This window comes from Indicator indicator, chromosome 26 (genome assembly GCF_027791375.1).
Source record: "Indicator indicator isolate 239-I01 chromosome 26, UM_Iind_1.1, whole genome shotgun sequence".
NCBI lineage: Eukaryota > Metazoa > Chordata > Aves > Piciformes > Indicatoridae > Indicator > Indicator indicator.
Window position 1 is genome coordinate 11,126,951 of NC_072035.1, and position 22,393 is coordinate 11,149,343.

At 46.3% G+C, this 22,393-nt stretch overlaps 1 protein-coding gene across 1 annotated transcript in view; it reads left to right on the forward strand.

Moving 5' to 3' along the window:
- GRK3 (G protein-coupled receptor kinase 3) overlaps nt 1–18,863 on the forward strand; it is a 92,244-nt gene extending 73,381 nt beyond the window's left edge. Inside the window, exons 11-21 of the mRNA XM_054392657.1 lie at nt 754–884; nt 1,938–2,032; nt 4,467–4,574; nt 5,304–5,370; nt 5,581–5,681; nt 7,682–7,748; nt 8,512–8,607; nt 14,381–14,543; nt 15,760–15,896; nt 16,890–17,003; nt 18,702–18,863. Of these exons, the coding sequence (XP_054248632.1) occupies nt 754–884; nt 1,938–2,032; nt 4,467–4,574; nt 5,304–5,370; nt 5,581–5,681; nt 7,682–7,748; nt 8,512–8,607; nt 14,381–14,543; nt 15,760–15,896; nt 16,890–17,003; nt 18,702–18,863 (1,241 nt within the window). The remainder of the gene's footprint in view (nt 1–753; nt 885–1,937; nt 2,033–4,466; nt 4,575–5,303; nt 5,371–5,580; nt 5,682–7,681; nt 7,749–8,511; nt 8,608–14,380; nt 14,544–15,759; nt 15,897–16,889; nt 17,004–18,701) is intronic.
- The last annotated feature ends 3,530 nt before the right edge of the window (nt 18,864–22,393 follow it).

Here is a 22,393-nt window from a genome sequence, read left to right on the forward strand (position 1 = left end):
TGTGGGAGTTGGCCTTGAACTCTGACAGTGATCCTGCAGGACCTGAATGTGTTGGACACATCTGCCCCCACCATGTTGCAAACTGGAAATTCAGTTTGAGATCCTAGAGCTCATATCCTGTGAGTAAGAGAGACTGGCTTTGGTCTTTTGCAAGTGAAGCTTCTCTCATTACACTCCAGGTCAGGTTCATGTCACTGGTTGATTATTTTCAATCTGTAGTTTGGTCAGAAACCATTTTCTAGGACTATTCCCAACGTGATGTGTTGATGGTGTGGATTAACTCACAGAGTGACACTTCACTGGGTCTGTCCTTTCATTAGGAATGAGTGAAAACATCCCCAGCATGAATATTTGAATATGTTGGCCCAGATGACCTTTCCCAACCCAAACTGGGCTGCTCTGTATGCTAATTTCTTCACTTCTCCAGAAGCCTCTCTCTGTGACTTGCATTTAACTTGCCCGTTGTGGAAATCCTTTGCATTAAGACTCAGTTGCTGGATTAATCACTGCATCCAAAGGTGTATCAAGTAAATGTATTTTCAAAATGAAGTTTCAGAGGGCTCAAATGTATTTAGTGACTTCCCTGGGGGAAGGTTTTCTGCTTGCAGAATGTGGGTCTGGCCCTCTGTGTGCTCCACAGGTTCTAAGAACCCGCAAAAGCTGTGCTCTTCCCCCGCTATGGTCCTGCTGGGTCTGCTTGTGAGGCAAGAATTTCCTCTTCTTTTAATTACATCTCAACCCTTGCAATTGTAGGAGGAGATTTGCACTACCACCTCTCCCAGCATGGAGTGTTTTCTGAAAAAGAAATGAGGTTTTATGCTACTGAAATCATCCTGGGCCTGGAACACATGCACAATCGCTTCGTGGTGTACAGAGACCTAAAGGTAATGAGGGCACCGAGTGGCTGAATCCTCAGGGGTGGTTGTTAGAGGGTAACAAACTGAGAAGTGAAAGAATTATCCTACCTGCAGCCTTCCCTTGAGAGGAAAGGAGATTATTTGTTATCTTTGGTTGATCTTTCTGCTCATCTCTGCTATTACCCAGTTCAACCAGCCTGGGAGATGCCTCCTTGGGGTCAGAAGAGAGCCTGTGCAGTGGTGCTCAGCTCCCCATCTTAAGGAGGGTGTTAATGTAGAGAGTGACCTCTGTTTCTGAGGGCCCTGAAAGAGAAGTGTGTGTGGTGGGACACTGAGAGGAAGATGGTTGCCCAGGGGTGTTTAACTGATGAGTGGGGAGTTGAGGACTGCTCTGAAATTGGTGTCCATGAACTGAGTGACTACGAAAAAAGAAGGTCTGCACAGAGAGTGTAGATGGCAGATAGGGTCATTAAGTTGTTTTGGTTGGAAGAAACCTTTCAGATCAAGTCCAACCATTAACCCAGCACTGCCAGGTCACCCCTAAACCATAGCCCTCAGCACCACATCTCCACAGCTCTGAAACCCCTCCAGGGATGGGGACTCCACCACTGCCTTGGGCAACATGGACCTGGCCTTGACAACCCTCAAGGGGAAGAAATTGTTCCTCATGTCCAACCTAAACCTCCCTTGGCACAATTTGGGGTCATTCCTCTTGTTCTATCACTGTAAGGATGGAAGAGCCACACAAGAACCAAGAGCAGTGGGGACTTGAGACCAAACCAGGTTTATTCTGTCATGAGTTTTCTGTTTCAAATTTTGCCTGTTTTTTTCTCTTCCATTATTCTTCAGTATTTCACAACCTGTGGGGCTGGTGGCAGTGCTCTGTTAGAATGTAGGCTTCAGCTAGAAAGTGTCTGTTATATTGGTATTAAAAAAACAACCAACCAGACAAAAAAGGCAATTACCAACTAGCAGAGGGGATTGATGTTTGAGAGTGACTTACTGTGCTCTGAGAATGTGTGGGGCTGGCAGCTGAACACTACCAAGCAGTGACCCTTCTGTCTCCTGTTGGATTTCTAGCCTGCAAATATCTTGTTGGATGAACATGGGCATGTGAGGATATCAGACCTGGGGCTGGCTTGTGATTTCTCCAAAAAGAAGCCACATGCCAGTGTGTAAGTATGAGGGGTGGGAGCTTTGCAACACAGTGTTAAATAAGTCCTTTTTGTGTCTTGTTCATTTACCTTTGCCTAAGGGAAGAAAACATCAGTTGTATGGCACAGGCCCTGAATGATACCAGGGCTAAGCTGGGCACTCTCATCAAGTTTTGCAGTCTCCTCTCTGTTTTCCTGCATGGTTGTAGCAGCTGATGTGTAGGCATGGGCTGGAAGATGACACATTATTTGGAGATGATTCACTCTTCAGAGAAGAACCTTGACTGAGCTAAAATACCAGATTGTTTTAATTGCCCTTAATGGATAATTGAATATTCCAACCCTGACTCAAAATCAGGATTTATTGTGTCTTTCTGGATCTTTGTAGACCTGGAGGTAAACTGTGTTCCTTCCCCTGCCTTTTGGCATCAGGTCATCAGTGGGGTCTGAATTTCTTGGGCATCAGGTCATCTGTGAGGTCTGAATTTCTTGGGCATCAGGTCATCAGTGGGGTCTGAATTTCTTGGGCAGCAGGTCATCAGTGGGGTCTGAATTTCTTGGGCAGCAGCTCATCAGTGGGGTCTGAATTTCTTGGGCTTCAGGTCATCAGTGAGGTCTGAATTTCTTGGGCAGCAGCTCATCAGTGGGGTCTGAATTTCTTGGGCAGCAGCTCATCAGTGGGGTCTGAATTTCTTGGGCAGCAGGTCATCAGTGGGGTCTGAATTTCTTGGGCATCAGGTCATCAGTGGGGTCTGAATTTCTTGGGCAGCAGGTCATCAGTGGGGTCTGAATTTCTTGGGCATCAGGTCATCAGTGGGGTCTGAATTTCTTGGGCTTCAGGTCATCAGTGGGGTCTGAATTTCTTGGGCAGCAGGTCATCAGTGGGGTCTGAATTTCTTGGGCATCAGCTCATCAGTGGGGTCTGAATTTCTTGGGCAGCAGGTCATCAGTGGGGTCTGAATTTCTTGGGCAGCAGTCATCAGTGGGGTCTGAATTTCTTGGGCAGCAGCTCATCAGTGGGGTCTGAATTTCTTGGGCAGCAGCTCATCAGTGGGGTCTGAATTTCTTGGGCTTCAGGTCATCAGTGGGTCTGAATTTCTTGGGCAGCAGTCATCAGTGGGGTCTGAATTTCTTGGGCTTCAGGTCATCAGTGGGGTCTGAATTTCTTGGGCAGCAGGTCATCAGTGGGGTCTGAATTCTGGCTTCAGTCATCAGTGGGGTCTGAATTTCTTGGGCAGCAGGTCATCAGTGGGGTCTGAATTTCTTGGGCTTCAGGTCATCAGTGGGGTCTGAATTTCTTGGGTTGTGTGTGGGATTCCGTGTTTTATCTGGCATCATTCTTAGGTCCTCATTTGCCCTGGTTTAGTCTCACAATTTATTCAAGAGGGAAAGCTTCATCCTGGCACACCTTACAAGATTTGCAGTAGCTTCTTGAAGGAGTTCCTGTGTTTCACTTACATCAAGGGTAAAAGCAGTGCCTGGTGGCTGCTCTCTGTGGTGACCAGGGATGGCTTTTTGAGGCATCCTGCTGTTAATCTAGCACCTGGGTGGTAGCTGAAAGGAGACACATCAGACAGATCCTGAGGGCACAGACCAGCTCTGCTCACTCTGTTTCTGGGGTCATGGGTCAGAGCAGGTCTCACTCTTTGTGGGCCCCAGGGCTGGAGTGGTCTGGTCTGAGATATCAGGAGCCCTTGAATATGTCCTTGTGTCTGTCTGCCCTGTAAAATGAGTGGACAAAAAGCACAACCATCCATCTCTCTGTTGTGTTCCACTCTCAGGCAGAAGGTACTGTCTGGCCCTGGGTTCAATCTTGCTGTAGCTGCTTCAGTTTGATCATTTCTGTTGTCCATAGAATCCTAGAAAGGTATGGGTTGGAAGGAACCTTAAAGATCATCTTTAAGGGGGTTCCAACCCCTCTGCCATGGGCAGGGACATCTTCCACTGGGCCAGGTTGCTCAGGGACCCATCCATGAACACTACCAGGCTTGAAACCTGCACAGCTTCTCTGGGCAATCTGTCCCAGTGCCCTCATGGGGAAGAATTTTTTCCTGAAGTCCAATCTAAGTCCATCTTCTTCCAGTTTGAATCCATCACCCTTCATCCTATGAGGAAAAAGTCCCTCTCCAGTCTCCACCTACAAATCCCTTTGCAGACACCACCTCACCAGCCTAAATTTAGCCTTGCAGCCTCAATACTGTGACTTTTAAAGGCTTTTTTTCCCTAAGGTTCTTGGAGCTTGAGGCACACAAGAAAAATCTCACTTCAGATACACCCAAACGAAACACGCAGAGGTCTGGCCCGAAGAAAAAGCAAAATCAAACCAGGATTAAAAAAAAAAAACAAAAAACCACAAATTCTTGTCAGCTTAGGCTGTCCTGTTGAGAAAGCACCAATTTTTCATCATGGTTGGTGCTGGGTTTGGTGGTAATGAAGGTGCTGTTTCTGCTCTCAGGGGTACCCACGGCTACATGGCTCCCGAGGTGCTGCAGAAGGGGACGGCGTACGACAGCAGTGCGGATTGGTTCTCCTTGGGCTGCATGCTTTTCAAACTCCTCAGAGGGTGAGTGAAGCTTCATCTCCTCTCTGCTCCTTTGGTTTTAGCCTTGGCTTTCTCATCATCTGTCCCTTGAAGCACTTAGAGAGTACTAAAGTCTAGTGGGAGGTGTCCCTGGTCATGGCAGGGGGCTTGGAACTAGATGGTCTTTAAGGTCCCTTCCAAGCCAAACCATTCTGTGATTCTGTATCTGTAATACATGATGTGCTGTCTGACATGGTCTGCTGGGGAGAGTCCAGGGGAGAGCTATGAAGATGATGAAAAGGCTGGAACATCTCTCCTATGAAGAAAGACTGAGAGACCTGGGGCTGCTTAATCTGGAGGAGAGAAGGCTGAGAGGGGATCTGATCAATATCTGAGGGGTGGGTGTCAAGATGACGCGCCAGGTTCTTTTTGGTGTGCCCAAGGAACAAGAGGTATAGGCTGGAACCCAGGAAGTTCCACCTCAACATGAGGAGAAACTTCTTTGTTGTGAGGGTGCTGGAGCCCTGGAGCAGGCTGCCCAGAGAGAGGTTGTGGAGTCTCCTTCTCTGGAGACTTTCATGACCCATCTGTAGGCTTTCCTGTGTGACCTGCCCTAGGTGATCCTGCTTTGGCATGGGGCTTGCACTGGATGATCTCCAGTGGTCCCTTCCAACCCCTACCATGCTGTGATTCCCTGAATCTCCTCATCTCTTGGTAATAATCTTGGTGTTGTGGCTTTGCATTTCTTAGTGCATTTTCTTTTCCCTGCAGTCACAGTCCTTTCAGACAGCACAAAACCAAAGATAAGCACGAGATTGACCGGATGACGCTCACCGTGGTAAGGATCCTGGGGACAGTGGGAGCTGCATTCCTCTTGTTCAGTCAACTCCTGTTTTCCTCCAAAAACTGCAACTCTGCATCCTGTATTTACCCAGGGAAGGGCTGGTTACAGAAACCAGCAAAGAAAAGCTACTCTCCTGGGTGGGGGAAAGCTAATCGTGCTACTTGTAGAATTCGACAGCACTTTTTGTGCTTCTCTTTTCCACAGAATGTGGAGCTCCCAGATTCCTTTTCTCCTGAGCTGAAGTCCCTTTTGGAAGGGCTCCTGCAGCGGGATGTAAGCAAGAGGCTTGGATGCCAAGGGAGAAGGTAAGTGTTGTCTTCTGCCTGCACCACTGCCTTAAGAAATTTCCACTTCTCCTCAAGAAGGGACTTTTTACAAGGGCTTGTAGTGATAGGACAAGAGGGAATGGATTGAAGGTGGAAGAAGGGAGATTTAGACTTGAGATGAGGAAGAAATTCTTTCCAGTGAGGGTGGTGAGACACTGAAACAGGTTGCCCAGGGAGGCTGTGATTGCCCCATCCCTGGAGGTGTTCAAGGCCATGCATGGGGCCTTGAGCAACCTGATCTAGTAGGAGGTGCCCATGGCAGGGTGTTGGAACTAGATGATCTTCAAGGTCCTTTCCAACTCAAACCATTCTCTGAATCTAGGAATAAATGAATGAATTAATTTCAAGTAGAAATCTGCTTCCTGTTGTCAGGATTTTTAATTTGATAAAGAGAACACAGCAAAGTGGTGTTGCATGGAATTTCTTTCCAGCTTCCTTTGGCTTGGACAATATTTTTCTGGGGGGATAATTTCTGTCATTAAAGACTGCTCCCAGTTCTCTGGGGTGATGCTAGTACTGGGTGCTGTTCATAGTTTTCATCCCTGTGTTGTTTTTATGGCTTTGCCTGATCTGTTTTGGCACAAAGTCATATTCCTTGGCTCAGACAACTGATAGCTCAAATTTATTGCTTGTATTGTATCTGTCTGAGCATAACAGACACAAAAAAACCCTCTAATCCCATAAAGACCAGGCACAGAAAACTGTGAAACCTTCATTTTGGGTTGCTTTTATTTCCAGCTGTCCCTGTTTCATTTCATGACTCTACAGGAAAGGGCATTTTCTTGTTCATTGCCTACAAAACATCTCTTGCTCCTGCCAAGCTTCCCCTGTGTGGAGCTGTTAACTGAAATTGTTGTTGTCACCTATTTCAAAAGCCAGTGTGAGCCTAGGAGAGGAAATGATGAGAGGAGTAAAAACCTGTTGAGAAGCCACTGGCAAAGTGTGACAACAATTAATTGATTGTCACACCTGAGGCAGGGGCTGCCTCATTCCAGGGAGATGATCTTCAGGGAGGCTTTTATCATAGAACTCTCTGTGGAATCATAGAATTGTTGGGGTTGGAAAAGACCTCCAAGATCACTGAGTCCAACCTTCTACCCAGCACCACCATGGCCATTAAACCATGCCCCAAACTGCCATTTCTTGAACAGCTCCAGGGGTGGTGACTCCCTCCCTGGGCAACCTATTCCATGATAATAACCTCAGATTGCTTTTGAGCCTATCAAGAGTTGCTTATTTTGCCATAAAATAGGTATCATATGAGGTGATGTGGAGAAGGTTTGTTACTTAGAAGTAGCATATGGGATATTTCAGCCTGCTCTGGGTGACCCTAGCAGGGGGGTTGGATTAGATGATCTCCAGAGGTCCCTTCCAACCCCCACCAAGCTGATTTGGATGTTGTGATTCTGGAAGTTATGACACTTTGGGACATGGTTTAATGGCCACAGCAGTGTTGGGTTGAAGGTTGGACTGGATGATCTTAAAGGGCTTTTCCAGTGGTCTTAGGTCAATGGTTGGACTCAGTGATCTTTCAGGGCTTTTCCAACCAAAACAATTCTGTGATTCTCTGATTCTGTGATTCTTTGATCTGACAACAGCCAAGTGTTGTGTGCTGCTTGAAAGGATGGAATACTGTAGCAGAACAAGAGTGACTGCCAGACCTGCAGCACTACTTCTAGTGTTCATGGAATCCTAGAATGGTTTGAGTTGGAAAGGACCTTAAAGATCATCTACTTCCAACCCTCTTCCATGGGCAGCAACCTCCTGCTGGATGAGGTTGCTCAAAGCCCCATCCAACCTCCCTTTGTTCCCACTGAAAGTTTGCTCTTCTTTGGCTTACTTAGGAAGACTTTTTGTTGTCCTTAATGAAAGGAGCATTTTACTGATGTCCTCAAATGATAAAATGTGACCTTTGAAGGCCTTGCATGTCTCACATACCTTTGAGAAGCCCTTTCATTTTGTTGACCTTTGTTTTGCAGTGCACAAGAAGTCAAAGAACATCCTTTCTTCAAAGGCATTGATTGGCAGCAAGTCTATTTACAAAAGGTAAAGGCCAAATCATCACCTTAGCTTCCTTGCTAAAGCAGGGAAAGGAAAATAAACCTAAACAGGTCATGGGCAGAAAACATCAGGGCCCCAGTCTCCACCACATGTACTGACCTGGAGTACTGTGTCCAGCTGTGGGGCACCTGCCATAAAAAGGACAGGGACCTGCTGGGTTGGGTCCAGAAGAGGCCACAAAGATGATCAGAGGGCTGGAGCACCCCTGCTATGGCAACAGGTAGAGAGAGCTGGAGCTGTTCAACCTGGAGAAGAGAAGGCTTCATGGATGCCTTATAGCTGCATTTCAATATCTGAAGGGGACCTACAGAAAGGCTGGGGAGGGACTATTTAGAAGGGCTGTGGTGATAGGAAAAGGGGCAATGGTTTGAAACTGGAGCAGGGGAGATTTAGGTTGGACATTAGGAGGAAGTTCTGCACAATGAGGGTGGTGGAATGATGGAAGAGGTTGCCCAGAGATGTGGTGGATGCCTTGTCCCTGGAGGCATTCCAGGTTAAACTTGATGTGGCCCTGAGCAGCCTGCTCTAATTAGAGATGTCCCTGCTGGCTGCACAGGGCGGGGCTGGAAAAAATGACCTTTGAGGGTCCCTTCCAACCTGCTGAATTCTGTGATTCTGTGAAAAGAAGTTCAGTTTGAAGGGACATCATTTTGCAGAGTCAGAAGAGAAAGAGTCTGGGGCTATCTGCAGAGTGGATTTAAGTAATGTCTATTAATTTCTCTTTAATTCTGCTGCTTTTCATCCCTAGTATCCTCCCCCATTGATTCCTCCCCGGGGAGAAGTCAATGCAGCAGATGCTTTTGATATTGGGTCATTTGATGAAGAGGACACTAAAGGCATTAAGGTAAACAACTTGAAATGATGGACTGTGACCTCTGTGCTTGACTTGCCATGTGCTCCTGCCATTCCTTTGCTTCAGGGGCTACTGAATGTCCAGGGAATGGCTTTCATGCCTGGAAACTTAATCTGTGCTGTTGTGAAAAAAAAAGCAGCTTGGGCTGAGGGCTGGGTTGTTGCTGCCTGCCAAGTCCTTGTGTTTTATTGTTTTAAAATGGATTGACATCTGCTGGAAGTCTCCAAGGTTTTGTAGCATAAAGGAAGTATTCCAAATGGTCAGGCAACTGTTGGGAAGTCCTCAGGTTTTGAAGAGTTGGTGCTTTCACAAATTTGTTTGTTTCTGGTAGCTTGGCTACACTGAACTAAGCCTAGCTTGGCTACATTGAACTAAGCCTAGCTTGGCTACATTGAACTAAGCCTAGCTTGGCTACATTGAACTAAGCATAGCTTGGCTACACTGAACTAAACCTAGCTTGGATAAATTGAGCTAAACCTAGCTTAGCTACACTGAACTAAACCTAGCTTGGATAAATTGAGCTAAACCTAGCTTAGCTACACTGAACTAAACCTAGCTTGGATAAATTGAGCTAAACCTAGCTTAGCTACACGGAACTAAACCTAGCTTGGCTACATCAAACTAAACCTAGCTTGGCTACACTGAACTAAACCTAGCTTGGCTACACTGAACTAAACCTAGCTTGGCTACACTGAACTAAACCTAGCTTGGCTACACTGAACTAAACCTAGCTTGGCTACATTGAGCTAAACCTAGCTTGGCTACATTGAGCTAAACCTAGCTTGGATAAATTGAACTAAACCTAGCTTGGATACATTGAACTAAACCTAGCTTGGCTACATTGAACTAAACCTAGCTTGGCTACACTGAACTAAACCTAGCTTGGCTACACTGAACTAAACCTAGCTTGGCTACACTGAACTAAACCTAGCTTGGCTACACTGAGCTAAACCTATCTTGACTACAATGAACTAAACCTAGCTTGGCTACATCAAACTAAACCTAGCTTGGCTACACTGAACTAAACCTAGCTTGGCTACACTGAACTAAACCTAGCTTGGCTACACTGAACTAAACCTAGCTTGGCTACACTGAACTAAACCTAGCTTGGATAAATTGAACTAAACCTAGCTTGGATAAATTGAGCTAAACCTAGCTTGGCTACATTGAACTAAACCTAGCTTGGCTACACTGAACTAAACCTAGATTGTCTACACTGAACTAAACCTAGCTTGGCTACACTGAACTAAACCTAGCTTGGCTACACTGAGCTAAACCTAGCTTGGCTACACTGAACTAAACCTAGCTTGGCTACACTGAACTAAACCTAGCTTGGCTACACTGAACTAAACCTAGCTTGGCTACACTGAGCTAAACCTAGCTTGGCTACACTGAGCTAAACCTATCTTGACTACAGTGAACTAAACCTAGCTTGGCTACATCGAACTAAACCTAGCTTGGCTACATCGAACTAAACCTAGCTTGGATAAATTGAACTAAACCTAGCTTGGCTACATTGAACTAAACCTAGCTTGGATAAATTGAACTAAACCTAGCTTGGCTAAATTGAGCTAAACCTAGCTTGGCTACATTGAGCTAAACCTAGCTTGGCTACACTGAACTAAACCTAGCTTGGCTACACTGAGCTAAACCTAGCTTGGCTACACTGAACTAAACCTAGCTTGGCTACAATGAACTAAACCTAGCTTGGCTACATCGAACTAAACCTAGCTTGGCTACACTGAACTAAACCTAGCTTGGCTACACTGAACTAAACCTAGCTTGGCTACACTGAACTAAACCTAGCTTGGCTACACTGAACTAAACCTAGCTTGGATAAATTGAGCTAAACCTAGCTTGGCTACATTGAACTAAACCTAGCTTGGATAAATTGAACTAAACCTAGCTTGGATAAATTGAGCTAAACCTAGCTTGGCTACATTGAACTAAACCTAGCTTGGCTACACTGAACTAAACCTACATTGGCTACACTGAACTAAACCTAGCTTGGCTACACTGAACTAAACCTACATTGGCTACACTGAACTAAACCTAGCTTGGCTACACTGAACTAAACCTACATTGGCTACACTGAACTAAACCTACATTGGCTACACTGAACTAAACCTAGATTGGCTACACTGAACTAAACCTAGCTTGGCTACACTGAACTAAACCTAGCTTGGCTACACTGAACTAAACCTAGCTTGGCTACACTGAGCTAAACCTAGCTTGGCTACACTGAACTAAACCTAGCTTGACTACACTGAACTAAACCTAGCTTGGCTACATCGAACTAAACCTAGCTTGGCTACACTGAACTAAACCTAGCTTGGCTACACTGAACTAAACCTAGCTTGGCTACATTGAACTAAACCTAGCTTGGATAAATTGAACTAAACCTAGCTTGGCTACATTGAACTAAACCTAGCTTGGATAAATTGAACTAAACCTAGCTTGGATAAATTGAGCTAAACCTAGCTTGGATAAATTGAGCTAAACCTAGCTTGGCTACATTGAACTAAACCTAGCTTGGCTACACTGAACTAAACCTAGATTGTCTACACTGAACTAAACCTAGCTTGGCTACACTGAACTAAACCTAGCTTGGCTACACTGGGCTAAACCTAGCTTGGCTACACTGAACTAAACCTAGCTTGACTACACTGAACTAAACCTAGCTTGGCTACACTGAACTAAACCTAGCTTGGCTACACTGAACTAAACCTAGCTTGGATAAATTGAGTTAAACCTAGCTTGGCTACATTGAACTAAACCTAGCTTGGCTACATCAAACTAAACCTAGCTTGGCTACATTGAACTAAACCTAGCTTGGATAAATTGAGCTAAACCTAGCTTGGCTACACTGAACTAAACCTAGCTTGGCTACACTGAACTAAACCTAGCTTGGATAAATTGAGTTAAACCTAGATTGGCTACACTGAACTAAACCTAGCTTGGATAAATTGAGCTAAACCTAGCTTGGCTACACTGAACTAAACCTAGCTTGGCTACACTGAACTAAACCTAGCTTGGCTACACTGAACTAAACCTAGCTTGGCTACACTGAACTAAACCTAGCTTGGCTACACTGAACTAAACCTAGCTTGGCTACACTGAACTAAACCTAGCTTGGCTACATCAAACTAAACCTTGGTTGGCTACACTGAATTAAACCAAGCTTGGCTACACTGAACTAAACCAAGCTTGGCTACACTGAACTAAACCAAGCTTGGCTACACTGAACTAAACCTAGCTTGGCTACACTGAACTAAACCTAGCTTGGCTACACTGAACTAAACCTTTTAATTAATATCTTGTGGTTAGAGAGTCCAGTGGAAAACTGTAATAAACCTTAGAATCATGGAATTGTTCCTCCTAACACTACCATGACCATCAAACCATGCCCCCCAAAAGGGATAAACTTTTTATTAATGGCAGCAACTTTATGTTAGAAAAGTGATAAAAGAAATATCCAGGTTCTGATATTATCCAAAATCCAACGAAAACAGTGTGAAAGAAAATGAGAAGCTAAAGCTGCTGGCCCAGTTCAAGCTGCTGTGGGGGTGGTGTGACAGACCCCAGTGGATTCATCTCTTCTTCTGAAGCTTCCCTGGTGCTTTGAGGCCACCAGTGAATCAGAACTGCCTGATTTCTTCACCCCACAGAGACTGTGTGGTTCAGGTCTCCATTCATGATGCTTTTTTTTTTTTTGGGGGGGGTGTGTGTGTCCCACTGCTCGACATGGCTCTGTCCTGGTCAGAATTTTTGCTGCTGTCTGCAGGAGATCCAGCTTTATTCTTGTTATTGCAGAAGTGAATCAGGGGGAAAACTGATGGCTCTGAACTTTTTAAGCAACAAACCATGTGAAGAACTCCCTGTGCCTAATGAGGAGCACGTCTGTCAGTGTCACCTGCTGTAATTACAGAAGCAGGCACAGGAAAGGTTTTAGAGAACCCAAGATGTTCTTTATCCCAGAAAACTCCACATCTGCAGGGCCAGCCTGCAGGAGTTTCCTGCAGCTCCTCAATGCCATCATTCAGAGGAAGGTTTTGCAAGGAGAAGCCAGGTGGTCTCTTTTATCTGCTGAGGGCATCAGATACTCCCTGCAAGGCCTGTAAATGGTGTAGCCACAGCACTTCCAGCTGATCCTCATACAGGCTGCCTGGAAGGTGGATTTATTCTTAGTCATGAGTCAGGGAGGGATATCACAACCTCTTTGCTGTGTGCTTTCACTGGGCTGTCACAGCCCTTTAGAAGGGGCTGAATAATTGGTGCCTCTGACTCAGCTGCAGTTGGAGCTTCCCTGAAGGTGTCAGGAGCTGGCTGTGCCCCTGGGGATGCCAGGTTTGAGTGCCTTGTTCTTCTCTGTTATCCCTGTGGATTATATTTGTAGTGCAGAGTGTCCTGTGACACTGAGGAGAACATGTGTTCTCTGAGCTTCCACAAAGCCAAGGGATGCCTGTGGCTTTCCCCTCTTCCTCAGATGCCCCAAGGAATCCCTCTGAGCCACTCATGTAGAATTGCAGAGAAATCTTCTGCCTTCAGATCCAGTGGGAATTTTCCTGCTGTGCTGTGGACCTCTGAAAAGGAGGAGAATGAAGAGATCTGTTTTGGGAGAGGATCTGTTCTTCTGCAAGCAGAATTGAGCAAGCCTTTCCTGTCCTGCTCCTGCAAGGAGCCCCAAGCAGGGCAGTCTGTGGGATTGCTGTGCTTGGAATGCTGCAGAGGTGCCTCTTTATCTCTGAAAGATGAAGGTCTCATTTCACTGCTAATCAACAGAACCTGACGCAACTGAGGAGCAGCTGTGGAGAGTTTAAAGTGATCCCCAAATTGAAAACCTTTAATAAATATTGATTGCTTTTTGTACTGCACCAAAGTGCCTGCTGGCCAAACTCAGGATGAGGAAGTGGCTGTGTCAAGCAACAAACAGTCAAAGAATCATTTTGACTGGAGGAAGACACCTTTCAGATCATCCACTCCAACCATTAACCCAGCACTGCCAGGTCACCACTAAACCGTGGCCCTCAACACCACATCTCCATGGCTTTGAAACCCCTCCAAGGATGGAGACTCCATCACTGCTCTGGGCAGCCTGGGCCAGGCCTTGACAGCCTGTAAGGGGAAGAAATTGTTCCTCATGTCCAACCTAAACCCCCAATGCAGTTTAACTGAAGTGCTGTGGTTAAGGATTAGGGTACAGAAAAGAAGGTTGAGAGCAGGAGGAATGAGGGCTGCAGCATGCACTGCTGAGTTTGTAAGGTTAATTAACACAAAGGTAAAGCTCAGCTGTGGAAGCATGGAACTCACCATTGTGTAAAAGGCATCTCTGAATTTATTCAGGGAGTATTTTGTGCTGGAAGAGCTTGAAACACAATGAAATGCTTTGTGAACACAGAACATGAAGCAAAGCTAACACCACCACTGCTTACCCTTCAGTAACTGTTACCACGTAAAGCAAATAACGTGGAGAACATGATGGGACAATGCTGAGTGAGGCTTTTAGAGCTATCAAACCAAAGAAGCTTTGAGCAGGTGACTTGTTTTCTGTGTACATAAATGTATAACTTTGCTTGAGTTGTGATATCTCTGCTTTCCTTTTGCTGGCACTTGTTTGTTTGGGTAAGGTCGGAGTTCAACGCAGCCTTTAGAAAATACTACTGTTGCATGGGTGATTGGGGGATGATTTGGGGATAAAAAGAGTAAAAGTTATTAAACTGTTGGGTGTTTGTTTTTTTTTTTTATGTTGTTTTTCTCTTGCAAGTTGCTTGATAGTGACCAGGAATTATATAAGAACTTCCCTCTGGTAATATCGGAGCGTTGGCAGCAAGAAGTAGCAGAAACTGTTTATGATGCAGTAAATGCAGACACAGATAAAGTTGAGGCCAGAAAAAGGGCTAAAAATAAGCAGCTTGGCCACGAGGAAGGTAATCTGTCAACTCCACTTCTCTCCATCTTTTGCTGCTAGATGTGTTTGAAGTTGCAGAGCTCAGGCTTCTCATACTCCTGTCATTCACCAGCAGTTGTTAGAACTCATTTAGTCAGCGTCGTGTCTCTTAAAGATGTCTCCTCGTGTTTGGAAATGCTGTGTGGTGACATCATGCTGTGGAAAAACCTTTTGTGCTCCCTTCTAAAGATGATCCTCTGCAGCCTTTCAATGGTTTTGTTTATGGTGTGTGTGCTCAGGGAAAAAAAAAAAAAAAAAAGAACATGTGGGATTGGATTTCATGACAAAGACAACAGTAAGGTCCTCCCCTGCAAACGTCACTTTGTTTGTGTGAGGAGGTGGCACCCCAGGCTCTCTGCTTCAGAGAGCAGCTTGCAATGCTTTGAATCATTGAATGGATTGGGTTGGAAGGGACCTTAAAGATCATCTAGTTCCAATCCCCCCGCCATGGGCAGGGACACCTCCCACTAGCCTGGGTTGCTCAAGGCATCATCCAACCTGTCCTTGAACACCTCCAGAGAGGAGACATCCACAACCCCCCTGGGCAACCTGTTCCAGTGTCTCCCCACCCTCACTGGAAAGAATTTCTTCCTGATCTCCACTCTCAATCTCCCCTCTCCCAGCTCCAAGCCATTGCCCTTCTTCCAAGCACTGCAAGCCCTTGTCAAAAGTCCCTCCCCAGCTTTCTTCTAGGCCCCCTTTGGGTACTGGAAGGCTCCTATAAGGTTTGCCAGGAGCCTTCTCTTTTCCAGGCTGAACAGCCCCAGCTCCTTTTTAGGAACCAAATTCTGTTCTTGGTTACTCCCCTGCAGCCACATCAGCTCCTGTAGTTAAGGCAAGGTTGGCTCTGTGTGAGCCTGGGCACACGGGAGCAGCGTCACAAGCCTGGTGAGGACACACTGAGTCATGTTGTATTCAGGACTCATTGAATCACAGAATATTTTGGGTTGGGAGAAACCTTAAAAGTCATCTAGTTCCAACTCCCCTGCCATGAACAGGCATGTCTTCAACTAGTTTAGGTTGCTCAGAGCCCCAAACAAACCTGACCTGGGATGGTTCCTGGGATGGGTGATCTACCACCTCTCTAGGCAGCCTGTTCCCACCACCCTCATAGTGTTCTTTCCCCATGTAGACATCTGCAGAATGTTTTTAGGCCAGTGCCTGGTCTTCCACACTAATGGTTCCTCTCCTTGTAGACTATGCCCTTGGGAAGGACTGCATCATGCATGGGTACATGCTGAAGTTGGGCAACCCCTTCTTGACTCAGTGGCAGCGGCGTTACTTTTACCTCTTCCCAAACCGACTGGAGTGGCGAGGAGAAGGAGAGTCCCGGGTGAGTGGGGTCACTCTGGAGAGCACCAGCTTCCAGGGCTGTACTGCTTTTAGGGCTATGCCTTTAAACCACAAGGGGGTGAAGGCAGGGGGGATGTGGAGGCAGATCTTCAAGTGCTCATACTCCAGCATTCCTCCTTGGAAAGTGGAGTTTGCATCCAAGCGAATGGATTTGAGTAGCTTTTCTTGAGCATCTCTGTAGTTAAGGGGTAGGAAAGATAAAGCTGCCTTGAGAAACCTGTTTGCTTTGTGTTGTTCCATGTTTGAAGGAGTTTGGGAGTTCATGGGGTGTTGTTTTTTGTTTAGGACCTCTGGACTATTTATACAAAAAAACATAAACTGGTAAGGTGATCACTACTATAGCATTTTATCTGCAAGAAAATGCTATAGGAACTTTAGTTTAGTCCAGCTGTGATCATGTGCAGGGCAGAGCATTTGTAGAGTTGAGTCAGGTTTTGGAGTTTCAGAACATTCACAGTCTATAGGGAAAGCTTCTAAGCCTCTCTGCAAGCTGTTGTCTGTGTTTCCTTCTTGTAAGTATATGGTGCTGACCTCTTCCAGTTTGGCTCTTGGAAATCAGTAAGATTGTCCTTTTTTTTTCTTTTCTTCTTAACAGCAGTAATACTTGGAAAATCTATCACATTATATGCATCCCTCTTGGGGGAAACCAGTGCCTGTTTTGTCCTTAGACACACCTATTTGGAGATTCCTACTCCATGCTGTCATTACTGGCTTCCATAGCTTCCATCTCCTTGTCTCTGTTGAAACAACCAAGCCCTTTGCTAAATCTCCCTCTTACCTTATAATCTATCTTTAGTTCATGAGCCAGTCCTCAGAAAGAAAGAAAGATTTTGTGTCATGACTGGTGATGTTCACAAACTAGCCCAGGACAATCAGACAGAGGCTTCAGCTGAGGGGCAGCAGGTTTTTTGGGTTTTTGTGGTTTTTTTTTTTTGGTTGGAATCATCTCTCTGCTTTTTTGCAAACACTCCAGCAAAACCTGCTGACCATGGAACAAATCGTGTCTGTGGAAGAAACTCAAATTAAAGACAAGAAGTGCATCTTGCTGAGGATCAAAGGAGGAAAGCAGTTTGTCCTGCAGTGTGAGGTGAGACCTTCTTTGCCAGCAGCTGTCGATCAGATTGGTTTGTGTGTTGTGATAAAATGACTGAGAAGGTTTTGGGGTCTGTTCTTCACCTGTTACCTGTCACGGAGCAAAGCTGAACCTAAGCCAAACAGGGAGGATTTTATCACACTTGAATGTTGAAAGTAGAAAGGGTGCAGCTGTGCCAGCTGCCATGGTGGATTTCATTGAGTTTGAGGTCCAAATGAGTTTAGTAAAGAGCTAAGAACTTATGAACTTCTCTACTTGCATGGGCTTCAAAGGTCTTGTTGGCATGTGTCTCACCCCACTTAGCTCGTAGAGTCAAAGAATCATTTTGGTTGGGAAAGATCTTTTGAGGTTCAAGTCCAACCATTAATCCAGCACTGCCGTGGTCTTCAGCATCACACCTTCACACCTCTGTAACCCCTCCAGGGATGGGGACTCCACCACTGCCCTGGGCAACCCTGCCTTGACAACCCTCAAGGGAAAGAAATTGTTCCTCATGTCCAACCTAAACTTCGCCTGGGGCAGTTTGAGGCCATTTCCTCTTGTCCTGTCTCTTGTTCCTTGGGAGAAGAGACCAACCCTCACCTGGCTCCAACCTCCTTCCAAGGAGCTGTAGAGAGCCAGAAGGTCTCCCCTCAGGCTCCTTTTCTCCAACATGAACAACACCAGTTCCCTCATCTGCTCCTCATACCCTCAGCTGCTGGTGTGTTTGTGAGGGAAGTACACAAGTCCTCAGAACACCTTGGCTGGCTGCCTTGCCTGGCTTGGGCAGGGTGATGGAGGAGCTGCCCATTTTTCAGTGTCCAAAGTTACTCATTCCTCCAGAAAACTCAAATAAGCTGCCTAAAGTGCTGCCTAAGAGAGAAGACACTGTTGGCAGTTCCACAGGTTGGAAGTGACCCTTGAAGGTCATCCTAGTTTGCTATGAAGTGCCAAACTGCTACACAGACATTTAGCAGGGCCTGTTGTGACAGGACAAGGGGTGAAGGTTTAAACTAAAAGAGGGAAATTCAGACTGGAGAGAAGGAAGAAATGTTTGACCCTGAGGGTGGTGAGAGCCTGGCCCAGGTTGCCCAGAGAGGTGGGAGCTGCCCCATGGAACCAATGCAGGTCAGGTTGTTTGGGGCTGTGAGCAACCTGCTCTAGTTACAGAATCACAGAATCAACCAGGTTGGAAAAGACCTCAGAGATCATCCAGTCCAACCTAATACCTAATACCTAACACCTCCTGACAACTCAACCCTGGCTCCAAGTGCCACAGCCAAGCTTTTTCTGAACACCTCCAGGGATGGTGACTCCACCACCTCCCTGGGCAGCACATTCCACTGGCCAATTACTCTTTCTGGGAAGAACTTTCTCCTCACCTCCAGCCTAAACTTCCCTTGGCACAGCTTGAAACTGTGTCCTCTTGTTCTGGTTGCCTGGGAGAAGAGACCAACCCCCACCTGGCTACAACATCCTTTCAGGTAGTTGTAGAGAGCAAAAAGGTCTCCCCTGAGCCTCCTCTTCTCCAGGCTACACAACCCCAGCTCCCTCAGCCTCTCCTCATAGGCCTTGTGCTCAAGGCCTCTCACCAGCCTTGCTGCCAATGTTGCAGATGTCCCTGCTGACTGCAGGGGGGTTGGACTGGATGAGCTTTGAAGGTCCTTCCAACCCAACCCAGACCATGATTCTGTACTTCTCTCTCTCTTTCAGAGTGACCCAGAATTTGTCCAGTGGAAGAAGGAGCTGACAGAAGCTTTCACTGAGGCACAGAGGTTGCTGCGCCGGGCTCCGAAGTTCCTCAATAAATCTCGCTCCACAGTTGTAGAGCTTTCCAAACCACCCCTCAGCCACAGGAACAGCAATGGGCTGTAGGAGAAGCAGGAGACCAAGTTCACTTAGGGGAAAAAAAAAAAAAAAAAGCTTCTTGGTGAACATGCTGAGTTTCACAGCATCCTTATGAGTTACTTTGTGCAATCCTGGATGCAGGATCTGCTTAGGAGAGGAAGAATTAGATGTTTACAGCATGGGATCATGTCAGAACTCTGTCTCTGGAGGTTGTGAAGGCTGGGATCATGTCAGAACTCTGTCTCTGGAGGTTGTGGAGGCTGGCACAATGGCAAGTGAATTCATGCTCCTGGCAGTGGTGGAGATGACCAAGCGTGGAGGCTGCGTGTTGCTCCCACTCATCCCCACACCCCGGTGGTGTCCGAATCGTGGTCCGTGGCTCTGGAACTACTGATGGAAGGAAAACCTTTTGCCTGCAATACCCTTGCCTGGAGGCTGGGATGGTTTCTGCTGGCTGGGATTCCCCTGGCATGTGGGACACCAACAGAGCTGCTGGGCAGTGGAAGGAGCTGCAGAGCTGCCCTGTTGGCTAACCTTTAACCCGTCGTGTTGCCATGTCCTTTCCAACCATTACTGCTGACTCAATGGTAACCTTTCTCCATACTGCTGATGACCAACAGTGTGTGACTCTCTTATGCACTTCAAAGTACTGAATTCTAACTGTCCTGTGGTTTAAATGTTATTGCTACTTCATGGAAGCATTGAACTGAGGTTACTCCCTGGGGTTGTTGTACTCACTAATAGTAGCTACCACCGGTTTCTGCTCCTTCTCTCCATGTATGCAGTTCTATAACTGACACCATAGAGTCCTGGCTGGTGAAGAGGAATTGCTGGTAGCTTCATCTTAGTGCTCCATTGTCTCAATCCCAACTCTTTTTAGCACAGGTTTTTAAAGAGCAAGATTCCTTTTGACAAGTTTACAGCCAACTTTTTTTTTCCATTTCAGGTCGACTGCACTTTTTAAACATTAAACAAACAAACAAAAACCAAGCCAAACAAAAAAAAAAAAAAAAAAAAAAAAAAAAAACAAACCAATAACAACAACAAGAAAAGAGGAATTTACTCCAAGCCAATGCATTGCAGTGCATGTGCTGGGTGAAAGTGGCCAGGAGCCTCGGTACGTCTGCTGGATCACTCCTGGGTCCCTATCTTTGCTCTACACAAAACCATGAAGCAACCATGGTTGTGCAGAGTAGACATCCCAGACTTCATAGACTCATAGCAGTGGAGCTGCTTGAGGGGTTGGTTTTGTGGCAGCATGGCCACCACAAGTAGGACCAAGGCCTCTGTAGAATCATAGAATGTTAGGAGTTGGAAGGGACCTCTAGAGACCCCCTGTCAAAGCAGGATCACGTAGGACAGGCCACACAGGAACACATCCAGGTGGGTTGTGAAAGTCTCCAAAGAAGGAGACTCCACAACCTTTCTGGGCAGCCTGCTCCAGGGCTCCAGCACCCTCACAACAAAGAAGTTTCTCCTCATGTTGAGGTGGAACTTCCTGGGTTCCACCTTGTACCCCTTGTTACTTGTGCTAGTACTGGGCATCATTGAAAGAGCCTGGCACCTGCTTCTTGACACCCACCCCTCAGATATTTATAGATGTTGATCAGATCCCCTCTCAGCCTTCTCTTCTCCAGACCTAAGCAGCCCCAGATCTCTCAGTCTTTCTGCACAGGAGAGATGTTCAAGTCCCTTCATCATCCTCATAGCTCTGCATTGGACTCTCTCCAGCAGATCCCTGTCTCTTTTTTGAGCTAGGGAGCTGACTGCTTCTGCTGATGTGGAGGGAGAGCAAGCAAATCTTCCATGCTTCCAAATCTTCCAAGCAAATCTTCAATACTGCTCCATCCTGGTTTAGGTATCAGACTCTCTGAGGTGTTTTCTTGGCCAGAGATCCTGGGTGGTGTTAGTTTACATGAGGGACTTCAGCAGAAGGTCTAGGAGATTGTGTTCAATGCAGAGGGAAGAAGGCTCAGCATTGTCTTTTGTGTGTTTTGACCATATTTACAGGACTTATTTTTTTTAAATTAATGTTCAAGGAAGTAAAGAGAGAAGAAACTGGAGCTTTGGGCATCAGCAGAGCTGAATGAATGATTCAGCACAGGGGAGGGGTTTAAACAAGTTATCTGGAAGTCCTTTAAAAGCAAATCAGCTGCAGTGAAAATCTGAGCATGGAGGAGAATTGTTTGATCTTAGATTTCAAAATAGAGGATGACATGCTGCTGTTAAACACCTCCTGCCATGGCCACCTGCCCCCAGAGCTGCAGGATTGTTGTCTGGGTATTCTTTGTCCCTGACGTATGAGCGGACAAATGCAGTGAGGCCAGGTCCTGGGAGCAGCAGCAGGAGTGAGGTGGTGCTGGAAGATGGGGAAATGCTGCAGGAGCTGGGCTGGGGGGAACAGTGACTTCTGGGGGAGCTGCAGCTCTCTGCATTTCCTTTTCCCCCTCCTGCCTTTCCCTTTCCTTTCCCCTTTCGCTGTTCCCTTTCTTTTTCCCCTTTTGCCTTTCCCTTTTTGCCTTTCCTTTCTCTTTTTGCCTTTCCTTTCCCTTTTTGCCTTTCCTTTCTCTTTTTGCCTTTCCTTTCTCTTTTTGCCTTTCCTTTCTCTTTTTGCCTTTCCTTTCTCTTTTTGCCTTTCCTTTCTCTTTTTGCCTTTCCTTTCTCTTTTTGCCTTTCCTTTCTCTTTTTGCCTTTCCTTTCTCTTTTTGCCTTTCCCTTTTTTCACTTTTGCCTTTCCCTTTCCTTTTCCCATTTTGCCTTTCCCTTCTTTTCACTTTTCCCTTTCTCTTTCCCTTTCCCTTCCCCTTCCCTTTTCCCATTTTGCCTTTCCCTTCTTTCCCCTTTGCCCTTTCCCTTTCTTAGCCTTTTGCTTTTCCCTTTTTCCCTCTTCACCTTTTCCTTCCCTCCCTTTCCCTTCCTCTCCCCTTTCTCTTCCTTTCCCTTTTGCCTTTCCCTCTCCCCTTTTTGCCTTTCCCGTTCCCCTTTTTGCCTTTCCCTCTTCCCTTTCTGCCTTTCCCTCTTCCCTTTCTGCCTTTCCCTCTCCCCTTTCTGCCTTTCCCTCTTCCCTTTCTGCCTTTCCCTCTCCCCTTTTTGCCTTTCCCTTCACACCTTTTGCCTTTCCTTTCCCTTTTTGCTTTTCCCTTCCCTGCCTTTCCCTTTTGCCTGTGACGTTAGCTCAGTGGCAGTTGCTCTAAATCCAGATCTTGTTCCAGATCAAGATTCAGCCAGTTCTTGCCAAAATCATTCTTTGAGGTGAAATTTCAGTGCAGGGGAAGCCAAGCCCCAGTTTTTCCTGCTGCAAGCAGAATGGGACTAAGGAGCTGTTTGGAGCTGGGCAGGAGCTTGGCTGGTGATGCGAAGTGTTCCCTGGGCACCATGTCAGCTGAGATTGCTGCTAAAAAGGGGCAATTCTGATTTTTTTTTTTTTGGTCATTCTTTTGCAAGTTCATGAAACTGTTGAAGGATCCTTGACTGACTTTTTTGAACCCCTCACCCAACTGTAGGGTCTGCTCTTTTCTAAATACCAAACCTCTTCCTCTTAGTTATATTGGAGCAGT